This window comes from Parasteatoda tepidariorum, chromosome 3, assembly GCF_982258835.1.
Source record: "Parasteatoda tepidariorum strain Cologne lab strain chromosome 3, Ptep-v5.0, whole genome shotgun sequence".
NCBI lineage: Eukaryota > Metazoa > Arthropoda > Arachnida > Araneae > Theridiidae > Parasteatoda > Parasteatoda tepidariorum.
Window position 1 is genome coordinate 84,315,298 of NC_141757.1, and position 14,370 is coordinate 84,329,667.

The 14,370-nt window shown below is 26.8% G+C and overlaps 1 protein-coding gene and 1 long non-coding RNA gene across 3 annotated transcripts in view; one reads left to right on the forward strand and one right to left on the reverse strand.

Moving 5' to 3' along the window:
- Nucleotides 1-14,370, reverse strand: part of Tmtc2 (Transmembrane O-mannosyltransferase targeting cadherins 2) — a 350,759-nt gene that overhangs the window by 182,875 nt on the left and 153,514 nt on the right. For both annotated transcript variants that reach the window (XM_087159730.1, XM_087159729.1), the window contains exon 3: nucleotides 6,597-6,842. In XM_087159730.1, coding sequence (XP_087015856.1) covers nucleotides 6,597-6,817 — 221 coding nt within the window. In that variant the 5' untranslated portion in view covers nucleotides 6,818-6,842. The remainder of the gene's footprint in view (nucleotides 1-6,596; nucleotides 6,843-14,370) is intronic.
- LOC122268859 (uncharacterized) overlaps nucleotides 6,764-14,370 on the forward strand; it is a 402,125-nt gene continuing 394,518 nt past the window's right edge. Inside the window, exon 1 of the long non-coding RNA XR_015432628.1 lies at nucleotides 6,764-6,896. This is a non-coding gene — a long non-coding RNA (uncharacterized LOC122268859). The remainder of the gene's footprint in view (nucleotides 6,897-14,370) is intronic.

Consider the following 14,370-nt stretch of genomic DNA (forward strand, 5'->3'; position numbering starts at 1 on the left):
TTATAAGAGTTATTGATGGCAGTTCGGTTAAATTTTGTCCATCATTATTCAGCGCCCTCTACTCTTACTAATAATGAAAATGTCGCAAAATGAAGAAATAACGTTGATTTGTAGAAACGAAAAGCGATTTTAATCTCATATTTTAAAAGTTATTCCAGTGCCCGCATTGTATTTTTAAAGGCTCATAAAATGTGCAAAAATCAAGAATCATTCATTGATTTTAAGAATTTTATTTTGGGTGTAAAAATCTAGTAAAATTGGTGATTTTTTAGAACTTTTCGAATATTCTATCTAGCTATTTGCCCATTTAAAATCCAAATAATTCTCTACCGTATACGTTAGCATATATAGTTTAAATTACATACTCTAGCCTAAATTATATACTAGTTTAAAAAACTCATAACTGTGGCTCTTTTATTTTGCGTGGTGAAAGAGCTTGGTTTGGCTTGGTTCGGTTGTTAACGTCTCATTAGAGCTACAGCAATGAGCTATTGTCGATGGTAAGGGATTCATCATCCATGATGACCGGTACACTGTGAAAAATTACGAATTAAATTACAGTAAAAAGTACCGGCACTCAGGGTGCCGGTACTTTCTACCGTGAAATCCATTTTTATTGGAACATGCTACGGAACAAAATATGACGTAACGTAATTTTTACAGTAATAATTGCCGTAAAATCACTGAATCACTCTTTTTCAATAAATATTGCAGCAAAAATTACGGAATAGTATTTTACGGTAAAAATAGATTTTACGGATGATTCACCCAAAGTACATATGCTTAATACAGTAATTTGATCCGGAATTTTTTACAGTGAAATAGTACTGGCACACGTCCACACTACACTGCCACAATTCAGATCTGAGAACATAGATTAGTTGCAATGACTCGGCTTCCGCATCTACACTCTCCAATCGCCCGACCGTTCGAAGATCCGAACTCAATAGAGCTTCTAAGAACACCGTTATGAATTATGAAAATAAGAGGATAAAAATTATTTTAACTTGTAATAATGCTGCGATTAGATTTAGCTTTCTTTTTAAAAACAAGTAAAATATATTTTTCTCTTAAGCTGGGCTTTAAAAAAAGAAAATTACTTAAATTAGAACCTGCAAAAAGAACAAAAATAAAGAATAAAATACAAAAGCACTCTGTTTTGTTTAGTCAAAATTAGAGGAAGCATTTCAAAAACGAAGCGTAAATTAAATTCAATCGCATCCTTTTGAAGTTTATGAAAAGAAGGAAAGAAAAAAAAACGAATAAACAAAGCAATTTTTGGAGAAGAATCTTATCGAATATCATACCTCGTTCGTATATCAATTTAGAGCTCCATTTACTCATATGAAGTTAATTCTGACGGCGCTAAAATAAAAATATCCTTCACTTCTAGTTTCTCATAATGCATATTTAAATAAAAAATTCTTTTAATACATCTAAATATAAGAAAAGAGGGAAAAACTTTTTAATGCGAATTCGCCTAAATTTTTATAAAAGAGAAAATACCATAAATAATTACTATATTTTTGTGCTTATAGTAGCTACTAAATTATTATTAAAAGAATTTTTTTTCCGCATTAATAAGACCTGAGTTCTTTAATTTCTCTCAAGATATAAAATGCATATTGTTTGAAGGTTGCGGATGTGTTTACATGAAAATAGGCAAAGAGCTTTCCACAATCCATCAGCAGTTTGAATTCAAAATTCAAAGTCGATTCACGCCTTAATAATTAGTTAACAGTTTATCTTACGAATGTCAGATACGATTTAAAGAGCTAATAAACTTTGTGTTTTAGTTTATAAGTTTTAAGATTTACAGTAATTTAAGTCCGTAAAAGTTCGCAGTATGCAAAGTATATTGTACTTTATATATATTAAAGTTAAAGTATACTATAAATGTATATTTTACTTTTCGTAGTATTAACTAAAAAGTAGAAAATAGTGAGACCAAAGAATTTAGTAAATATGTAAATTAAAGAATTTTGTTTAACATTTATTCTAATTATTATAGTTAAAGAAGTTATAATTATATAAGTTATAGTATTGATTTCTCCAATTAAGTCATTCGGAAACATAAAAGTATAAAATAAAAGAAGAAATTGTAGAACGCTTAACTGTCCACATTAAAAATCGATATTTTTTATATTTAATAAAAAAGAGGAAGAAGAAACTATTCAGAAACAAAATCTCGTTTTTATTTAATTTAAAAGAATTTTTATGAGAAACTATTTTAAATATTACCTTTTAATCATATCAGTTATATTGTAACGAATCTTAAAAACTCAGGAATTAAATTAAACAAACAAAATAAAGTTTAATGACAAATTATACTAAACCTATATAATGTATAAGATAGTACTTAAATCTTAATCTAAAACTTTCTCACAAAATTTAATGGAATAGTTATGAACAGGAGGATAAATAACTTTCAAACTTTACAATTGCAATGTTGGACGAAAAAATGAAAATCATCGTAGTATTATGTTATTATGTAACTGTAATTATTTGATATAATGAATGTCTTTTTTTTTTTTAGAGAATTTTAAATTTTGACTTCACATTCTGTTTACAACTAAATGCTAGGACCACACAGTAAGAAAATAACGGACAAAATTCAAACATTAACTGCATAATTTATGTTACAACTACTCATCCAAATTATTTTTTGTTAGTAATGGCATAATTGCTTCATAAAAAAGGACGTACTACAATAGGTATTTAATAATTATTTTGCTGTAAGAAAAGCCTAAAGTTATTGCATTACTTTTCTACTGGTTATAGGTATGAATTACCTCATTTTTTTTCTCCGTATTTGTCTAATCTCCCCTGTTCAACTACTAATTAAAAACAGATCCAATACGATTGCAGGAATTTTTATTTATTAAAGTTTCTTTCGCTGCATAGCGAAGGATGAGTCATTAAAAACACATTAGGTTCTCATTTTCCCAAAAGAGTCAGCTTTTTAAGTTTTTTAAGGGACCAAAAAAACAAATGTAAAGACGCATATTATAAGAAAAACAAAAGTGAGAAAGAAACGAGGAATAAAAAAATAAATGAAAGTTTTGAATATGAAACTAATGTGACTCTTTATTTTATTAGTGGATTGGCTACTTAGAATCAGGAGGAACACTCACAATTTTTAAAACTTCTTTGTAGCAAAGCCGTACAATAAAAAGTATACATGAAGAGCTTGATATCCGAATAATAAATCACATTTTGAAAATGTTCAGAAAAGCTTTTTCAAAAAGAGTTTTTGTTGAATTAAAATCGCATTTGGTGCACGGAGAAAAAAATTCTGATAAAAGTACTAAACTTAAGGACAGTGACACTACAAATTACAAAGAAAAAAAAATCTGGTTTTAAAACACGAAATATACGGTATTTGAACCATTCATTTGGTAATTTTTTCGTTTATTTTTTCGGTCTACCAGATATCCTTGTTTTCAAAATTATAGCTTTTATTACCAAGCATTTAGTAATTTAACCGGTAATTGCAAATATAACCGAATAAATGGTTCTTATGCCATATCGAGATAGATTTTCACCACATCTCACCATATTTTCAAAACTGTATCACACATTATTAAACCATATTTCGTATTATATTTATTTATTACGTATATTATATTTATATATTTATTATTCATTACTAAAGCGCTTCGGTCAAAAGTACCGAGCTTTTTGGTGTTCCCACAGATCCAAAAACACGGTAAATATTACCATATTCTGGTAGCTTTTACCACACATTTTTTCTTTAATGTAAAGCTGTGTACTATCCTTCTCAGACTCGATATTTAAACAATGGCAGAAAAAGAGATATTTACTTGAAAATGCGTATCTTAAAAAGTAGACTAATAAATTAAAAAAATATTTCTTCTTTTTTTAAAAAAAAAGAAAAAAGAAAGAAAACTTAATAAATTTAAATAGGTGTCAATTAACATTTAAGATAATTTTAATAATTACACAAAACTGATAAAATGTAAGTTTAGCATTTTGTTTTACACATTTAGCAATAAGATAATTCTATACACAGAAAAACCAGAATATGGTAAAGTGAACCATATGGAAATATCAAACAGAAGCGCTTTCTTACCGAAGTGTTTTGGATTTTGGAAAAATTTGCCATAAAATACGGCTTTATAATATGTGATACCTTAGCATGATACAAAAAACACTTATTCGGTACAAATTACTTTTTAATTTTGTATATTTTACTAAATGTGTGGTAATAAGAATTAAAATTTTGAATACAAGAATTTGCGGTAAACCGTTACCATATGAATAGAAAAGTTAGCAAATGAATGGTTTAAATACGGCATATTTTGGTTTTATTAACCAAAATTATTATTATTAATATTATTATTATTTTATTATAGTCATTTTATGTCAAAAATGCCATTACTATACAGTACGTAAATTTTATCAGAATTTTTTTCTCCGTCTAGTGCATCTCTTCATATTCTGGCCATAAAAAAGCCCCTAGACTAAAACAGTAAGATATTTATTTATCTTGAAACTGTCCAAGCGATTACTCGAATTGAATTTGTAATCATTGCAATTAAAAATAATCATTGCAATTAAAAACTCAAACGGAGATAAATTTTATTGTATTCTTACATATGCAATCACCTTATAAAGGCATGCAAAATGAAAGAAAAAGAAAATCAAAACTGTACTATAAAAGTGAAGTAAATGTTGTTCAATATTTTAAACCTTATTTGATTCTCCGCCTACATTGCAAGAAAAAATATTTTTAACGCCCCTTTAAAAAATTTCGTAACAAACATTATTAAACAATTTAAAAAACACTTTTTTTAGATTCGTTATTTGTGACATGGAACACTTTTAATCATACTTTTAATTTATTGAAAATCCTACTGGATAATAATTTTACATTTGAGCATTTTTTAGCGATTTTTTTTTTAAAATAAAATTTGCCTTTTCAAAAAATCAAAATATTTGCAGCCAACATTTTAATACTAAAAACATAGAGCGTAAAATAACTTTCAAAAAAATAATTTTAAAACCTCCAAATTATTATGATCAATAAAAAAACATTACAATAATTTTTATCAAAAACATAAATTACGTTTCACATTGCAAATATTTTGTAAATATGTTTATGGTGTATACAATTATTAAAAAGGGAATAGAATTTCAATTTTTTACAAACTTATGTCGCTTAAATTATTTTTATAAAATTTAATACCTTCAACTCTGATCACGATGACAAATTAGATCTTTTTTCAACATATTAGTCATTATTTATGAATCCAAATTTAGAATATTAATTATTTGTTTACAGATTTTTATCAAAGAATATTAAACTGTTTATGAGTATTAATTGTGGTGCAGATTAAAATTATTGTAAAAATAAGAAAATGGATTGCACATAAAAATTCTTATAAAACCTGCCATAATTTTTTTTATAAACATCGGAAATATTGCCTATAATCCTCTTAGCAGTGATAAATCAGACCTCATAAATCATATTGTTTCAGCAATGGTGTAACTGTTTCTAATATTTACACTAAGCTTTACATATTTTATCAATAACATTAATTTTTATAAATACTACAGGTATATAAATATTTATTGTTGACGAAAATTAATTGCTTACAATAATTGTAGGAAAAAATACACTGTGTGTTTACTTTTGGAATTTTTTTCCTTCTTATAATCATTAGTTAATGTCTCACTTTGCAACGATTAATCAACACAACCATAAATCATATTGTTTCTATTTCAAAGTTATCATTAATCTCAGTTTAGGCATCAATATTATCATTAAACCTAACGTATTGTTTATATGGCATTATTACAAATTTATAAATTCAAGTTTTACATATTTTTAGATAAATTTAACTTCTATAAAAACTTTGATAAATAGATCGATTAAAGTTAATAAATAATAATGCTAATGAATAGATCTATTAAAGTGTTGGTACATTAGGATTGCTTGCAATGATTATAGAAAAAAATACAGGTTGAGTATTAATTTTTGTATGAGAATTTGTAGCTCATATTTCTATAATCACTAGGAGTTCTCCGTCACTCACTTTTCAAAAATAAATCTATTTAATCATAAAACATATGTCACTCAGTGTATAGAATAGTTTATATCCCAGTTTATGGAATTTATGTCCAAATAATATCTCAATGAATTAACGTGCTTAAAAATATTAATTATTGCATACAAAAGGATTGCTTGCATTAAATTAAAAAAAAAGTTTTTTATTTTTATTTTAACTTGTCATGAAAATCTTTTAATAAAATTTTTGTAAACATTAGAAAGGAGTTGTTCTCCACATGATAAATCAGACCTCATAAATCAATGTAAGCTTAAAGCCAGCTGCTGTCAGTCTATTTACACTGGAAGTGAAAATATCCTTCAACCTGTCAAAACGAAGCAGGTTCTTTAAAATAATTCAAACTACACCTGTCTACATCTAAGCCTATTTCTGGACTACCCTGTCCCCATTGATCGTCGTCAACAAAACCGGGAGCCATGCGAAATTTTGGCACCGGCCCACAACAGAGCCGATGTCGAGCATCAAAACAAACAGAAGAACCCTTTAAAAAAATGTGTTGCTTACCTGTCATCGTAGGCGAAGTCCGCACCCAGGGTGTTCCAATAGAGTACCAGAGACAACCCAGAGACGGTAGCCACTATGAAATAGTGATAGTAGTATTCCATACTCTGCGCTCCCATGTTATTTGAAGAGCGGATGAGCTTGTGACTTCGAATGCCCGCTGTGCAAGTCTCCCGACAGCCACCGCCACGGTGGGATGGCGCACGCGCACTACGTCCCGCCATCTCTCAACCAATCACTAATGATCACCTGCGGGAAGGAATTAGAAGATGTTACTGCCTTAGCCGTGAAACATGGATGGTGGTATAATTGTTTATATTTTTTTTCTTTCATTATTATGTCTATAGATTTATTTAGTTTTTGTTTATGCACTCATGAACAAAAATATATATTTTCACGTATTTTGATTACAATAGGCTATTCGTCGATACGCATATTATTTATTTTAAATAATTGTTGTTTTATATTTACATATATATATTTGATCAAACACTGTTTGTACAATATTAAATGCAATATTTAATAACTTTTAGAAAATAATAATATTTTTTGTTGTATTTAGAATTTTATTTATATGGCAATTTTTATATTCGGAATTTGATAAAATTTCCAACAAGATTTATGAAATATCTCATTTTTTATTACTTTTCTAAATTTATATAAAGCTAAAAATATTTATATAATTGTTAAGAAAATACTTATACCAATTTATAAATATTATGCATTACAAAACTAGTTTCAAAAAGGTCTTTTTGTTTGCTGTTATAAAATTGATATTTTGCAATAATAATGATGGCAAATAAATTTTAATGATATGAAATTATGTATCAAAATATATTATGCAATTTAATGCTACATTTTTAAATGTTATTCTTCGTGCTAAAGTAACATTCAAGTAGTTTTTGTTATATTTTTTAAATTGTTGTACAACAAATTCGAAATATGAAATGATTTAGAAATAATTTGCAAAACTAATGTATGTAATAATAATAATGGCATATATATTTTCATGCAAATTTATGTGATATTCTTATATATTATTAATAAAGTTGTATAATAAAATAAAGTTGTATAATAAAATAAAGTTGTGTTAATATTGTCGAAAATAGTTTCGAACTTGATAATATGCGGGTCATATTTACATCGTTACTTAATACCTGTTGCGATTAATAACTGCAATTTAGGTACATTGCATAGACATATCCGTTACATAGACATAACCATTGCATGGACATATTCGTTATATAGATATAAACGTTATGTCTCTGTCCAACGTAAAAAGATAATGGCCTAAAACCGTTTCTCATTGTTGTCAGTCTTAATGGTGCAATAGGCTTAAGAAAACAACACACAAAGGAATTAACAAAGTAAATCTTTTGTTTTCAGGAACTTAAATTTAATGAAAATTATAACGGAATTTAATAGCAAATAATTGAATTAAATTATGTTTAACTGTATTCTTATTCTCATTGATTTTGATTGTATACATATTTAATACAGTAAAAGTTTAAAAGTGAAAGTGATATTACTTAATTATGTTATAAAGTGATCACATAATTATGTTATAAAATAATCACATAATTATGCAACGTTTGAAAAAAATCTTTTATTCAGTTTTACATTTATTAAACGGTTATAAATTAGAATGCCTTTTTAATAAGTTATATTTTCATTTAAAATAGATTTTATGTATAACTGTGTTCAGTCAAAAAATTCAATTAAAATTATGAATATAAAAAAAATAACTAGTTAAAATTCTAAAGCAATATTAAGAATTAACTCTTCACGCTATTGCCAAATAATTTTTAAAAAAACACTTAAAAATAGTAAATATAACAATAAAAGAAAAGTCTTTCCGGTAATCAAAAATTGAATAAGAATTAAAAAATAAAATAAAATCAGGCTTGTGGATAAAGTTGTTAGGATAACCGAGCGAAAATGGTTAGATTTAAATTTTATCGTTTTGGAATTGCAAACTTAATTTGTAGAACCAATTCGATGAAAATACTATAAAGTTTTAAATCTTTTGAAAGAATAATTTTAATTATGATGTAACATTTTGTTTAAAAAAAAAAAGGAATTTATTGTTTAAAAAAAAAAAAAGGAATTCCCCCTCCCCTCCTAAGTAAGTTTATCATGACTACATTACAACATAATTTTAAAACTGTAAGTAAGTATAACACGTTTTTTATCTTTTTCTTTTCATTCTTCTTTTTTTTTCTTTCTTTTTTTTAAAGTTTTTTACATGTATATAGTATAAGTAAAAAGATTCTGAAAATTATGTTCTTGTAATTTCAGTTATTGAGAAATAAAAATTTGAATCAATATTTCATTTTATATTAGCACCTTTAAAAGAATGACAGTTTAATGGAAATTAGAATAATAATTTCGATTTCTTTTCATGGAATAAATAAAATAATAAAGATGTTGCAAAGATAATTTTAGAAATGTTAGACAATAATTTTTATTTTGGCAATGTATTACAGATACATAAAATTTTTTTCCAATTCACTATATTAATTAACACATAAATTGACTTTCGGCAAACATTCATGTCAGAAAATTTGTAATTTAATAATACCCAGGCTTAAAAAAAATTAAACCGGAAGAATAAAAGATAATATTCCACGAAAATGTCATAGAAAATATCGGTAGTTTGTATTATTAACAAGCAACAATTGGGTCATAAAAGAACATCTGTAGATCAAGAGGGGACAACGGTTTTTGTCCATGAAGGCTGAGTCTGAAAAAACGAATTTAAAGGTTTGAGAATTTTCAGGAGCAAGCATTCGATTGAAATCATTCCCTAAAAATTTCAAAACAAAGTTTACAATTTTACAAAGTTTACAAGTTGAAAAAAAAAATGAAAATAGAGTTGAACAAGGACCGTTTTCCCACCCTAATCAATACTTCTTCGCTTTACTTTTCTTTGTTCTCCTTGTCTAAGACAGAAACCTCACAACCCACCTTCACTGTATGACAACTCTCGGAGACAACTGATTTTTTACACGTTTTTGATTTGTCAAACCTTAGTAATCCTCACCATGCAACAAATGGCTATCTAATCGTCATTTTTTATTAAAAAATATGGACATAAACTGTTTTTCCACTTGATTTTCATACGTCAATCAATTCAGAAAAGTGCTTTTGAAGACTCATAAATGAGGAGAAAAAAACGTTTTGATCTAACGTTGAAACATATTATCGGTAGCTTGAACCGTAATATGACGCAAATATTCTACAACCTAGATTTTTGTCCCTTAGTTTTCTATCAATAGTATCGTACAATCCACAGTATCGTAAGAACAATATTATGGTTTCAATTGTATAGTAATAATTTAAATAGCACCGTATAATTAATATTATGGTTCAAAATTTTCAACAGTAAAGAAAAAGAATATTTAACTGTTTAAAGATTGTTTAAAATAATACTTAAGAAACACGAAATTTTTTCCAAATGTTTATAACTTTATCGTATGCTGATTAAATATACTGTTGGACCCCAAGTAGAAGTTACAATTTAAAAGAGAAAATCCTGTTTTATTTATGATCAAATTACTTGTCCTATTCTTTGACTGCATAAACTATTACGCTTATAGTTTGAGCGCGCGCGTTGGGGCTTTCGTTCGACCTGTGCGTTTGTTGATTTTAGATGGTTAGTAAGTGGGCTTTCAGATTCAGAATGTGTAGTTCCTTCTAATATCACTTTCAATTTCTTTTGGGATTTTCTTGGCACGAACGCGCTTACCTTAACGTTCAGTGTAATTTCCAGCATTAAATGTTGAAAAATTATGTCGATAATTATTCTTTTGCTTAATTTACGATTTTGCAATAAATGGTTTAATTTTACTATTGAAGTAAATTAAAGTTTTACTATTGAAGTCATTGTAATTTATCACATGATTTTTCACCCTTCAACATAAAATAAAACCTATCAAGTTGGCTACCTATCTAAGTTGACCTCTATTGTGAAAAAAGGAATGTATCCCGTATAACGAAAAGGTACAAAACATTTGTAATCTAACCTTGGGTATATCTTGTTTGTTGACCACTGAAATAAATAAAAATTTTTAGGTGTGTAATTAAATTCTATTCATAAGATGACCCGAAAAAAAATATTGTATATATTTTAAGGAAATTTAATGTATCAGAATGTCGTCGAACGGGTAAAATAATTTAAAAAGCTAAATTAAATCCCTTTGTGAATTGATCAAAACTATTAAGGTCTATTATTGATTAACTATTATGGATTGACAAAACTATTATTGTTCCAAAATCATTTACGATTTCTTGAAAGCATAACAAAATAAATTTTATTGTTGAAATTAATATTAATGTTAGGTTTTCTAAATGCATAGATGTTCCTGGGAACTGACATTTTAAGAAATAAATAATAAATGGCATGCATCACTAATTCATAATATATAAGAAAAGTAGGAATGACATAATGTATGAAATGATAACAACAAAAAGAATGACATAAGTTGACCACTTATTTCGCGCATGTTACGTTTTTAAATATCTTATACTTCTGGAAAAAACTGACCCTTATGGTTAAATATGAATAACTAATTTTTGAATATTTTTCGAAGTGTAAATGATTTCTTAGAAGTTAGATGAAAGGCTTCGACACACGCACTGTAAAAGTAAAAAGTACCACCAAAGGTAAAAAGTATTGGAACTCATGGTGCCGGTACTTTTTACTGCTGAAATCCATTTTTATTGAGACATGTTAAGGAACAAAAAAATCTGATATACCGTAATTTTTTACAGTAATAATTACCGAAAAATCACTGAATCACACTAATTAAATAAATATTACGCTATGACATTTTACGTAATGTTATTACGTAAGCATTACGCTATAACATTTTACGATGGATTTTACGGATGATGCTTAAAAATTGCCGGTACTTTTACAATGCTCAAAAGTGTTTACCCTGTATGAAAACTACATTAAAGCAGCTAAAATTGAATAAGAATGTCCCTTAATTCATCCACAGGCTATTTTAAAAAGTAATCTTTATTTACAAAATAGTTTATCACAGTTCTGAAACAAGGCTTCAAAGAACCAAGGCTTTATAACTCAGAAAAATTAAAATTTTAAAGTCGCGAAGCGAAGTTACTTCATTCCGCATTGAGATCGGCTCAGTTCCGTTTGAATAGTTATGTCAATATATTTTAAACATGATTGAACAGAAATTAGTAATTAAATCTCTTACAAAAGTTATATTTTTATTTTCAGGTATGAATTTCATTTTAATGAAAAGGGCAGACTTATTAAAATACAGTAATTAAAGATTTAAAAAAATGCTTATCTCTAAAGCTATGATGCAAATTAAAATTTAAATAAATTAGAAAGCTTAATGAAGTTTGATTTCAGAGTTACATTTTTAAAAGAACATTATTTCGCAAACAGTGGAATTTGAAAGGATATTATGACATTTATTTAAAATTAAGTTTATATAAGTTTAGTCGCGATTAGAAAAATTTCCTAAATTTGAACAGTGGAATTACTATTTCTTTAATCTCAACTACTTTAATTGAAATAAAACTTGCTTAACTTGAATATGAAAGTTCAATTTAGTTATAATGCATATCAAGGAAAGGGGTACTATTTGATTATTTATTTTCTAACTTTCGCTATTTACTTAACTTTTGTTTCAGGTAATTAGTCTTAATCAAATATATAATAAATGGCAAATGTTTATTCAATTTCGCAATTCTTAATAATTATTTAATTGGATTCATTAAAAAGAAACTGTTCTCTATTAAAATATATATTTCTCTTGTCGAGGTTTGCTGAATGGTAATTATTAATTTCTTATAGTATCAAGAAATATATTTGGTTCCGAAAATTATAAAAAATTATAAGAGGAAATGATAAATAGTACTTTCTTAGAACTATTGATGGCTTTGCAAATTATAAAAAATGCATAAATTATTTGATTTAAATAGGATTTTTTAAATTGGATTCATTAAATTGTCAGCATTTGGCATAATATATATTAAGTATCATGGCGTTTGTGCAAGAAATGCTATTTGTCTTATGTATTTATTGTACCCAGATAAAGTTTTTAACCAGTTTGTTTGACCATGTTTATTGCAATGTCGTATAAAGTGCAGCATAAAAAAATAGAGTCATTGTAACATTTAATATGAATTATCAATCAAACTTTTAGAACATTATAAATGGCTGAAGCACGAATTAAAATTGTGAGAAAAATAGTATTAAAATTGAAAGGAAAATAAGAGTTATTTTCTATGATATGAAGAAAAAAAGAATTGTAATATACTCTACCCTTCATTAATAGGGCATGTTTGTGAAGAAAACAAAAATTGGCATCATAATTGACTGCATAATTTTATAGATTTGGTTCTTCTTGAAATTTATTTATTTGGTTGGTTTTTCCAAGTTTAGAGGCGTGATGAAAATTACAGTAGAATCGCTGGTTGTGATGCGTAAAAATTGCGTAGAATTCATGCAAGTTTGGACATGACGCTGAAAAGCAACTATGAAAAATACTAAAAACTTGCTAACAACAAAAAAACATTTATTTGAATTATTATTAGTAGAAATGTTCTGACAGGCGTTGGCTGACACTTTTAAACAGACTTAAAAGAAGCCAAGAATTCTTTTGATGTCGGACAAAGCGATAACAAGCCGTGCTATGACATTATCCAATGTAAAATACTCAGTGATATTTTCAGTTAAAAAATGGCTTTTTTACTTTCTTAAGCTCTGGCCAGTGTCCAGGTCTCTGAGTCACCAAAAACTATTGGTTTGTTTAATATTTTATAGTTAAAATTTTGTATTTGAGAGAATTTAGTGAATCGTTTTGATCCGCATAATGGTTCACTTGCATACATTGAATAGCTATTGGTTTGTCTAATAATTCATAGTTAAAATTTTGTATTTGAAAGAATTTAATGAATCGTTTTAATCCGCGTAATAGTTCACTTGCATACATTGAATAACTATTGGTTTGTTTAATATTTTGTGGTTAAAATTTTGTATTTGAGAGAATTTAATGAATCGTTTTAATCCGCATAATGGTTCACTTGCATACATTGAATAACTATTGGTTTGTCTAATAATTCATAGTTAAAATTTTGTATTTTAGAGAACTTAATGAATCGTTTTAATCCGCATAATGGTTCACTTGCATACATTGAATAACTATTGGTTTGTCAAATATTTTATAGCTAAAATTTTGTATTTGAAAGAATTTAATGAATCGTTATAATCCGCGTAATAGTTCACTTGCATACATTGAATAACTATTGGTTTGTTTAATATTTTGTGGTTAAAATTTTGTATTCGAGAGAATTTAATGAATCGATTTAATCCGCATAATGGTTCACTTGCATACATTGAATAACTATTGGTTTGTCTAATAATTCATAGTTAAAATTTTGTATTTGAGAGAATTTAATGAATCGTTTTAATTCGCCTAATGGTTCACTTGCATACATTGAATAACTATTGGTTTGTCTAATATTTTATTGTTAAAATTTTGTGTTTGAGAGAATTTAATGAATCGTTTTAATCCGCATAATGATTCACTTGCATACATTGAATAACTATTGGTTTGTCTAATATTTTATTGTTAAAATTTTGTATTTGAGAGAATTTAATGAATCGTTTTAATCCGCCTAATGGTTCACTTGCATACATTGAATAACTATTGGTTTGTCTAATATTTTATTGTTAAAATTTTGTGTTTGAGAGAATTTAATGAATCGTTTTAATCCGCATAATGATTCACTTGCATAC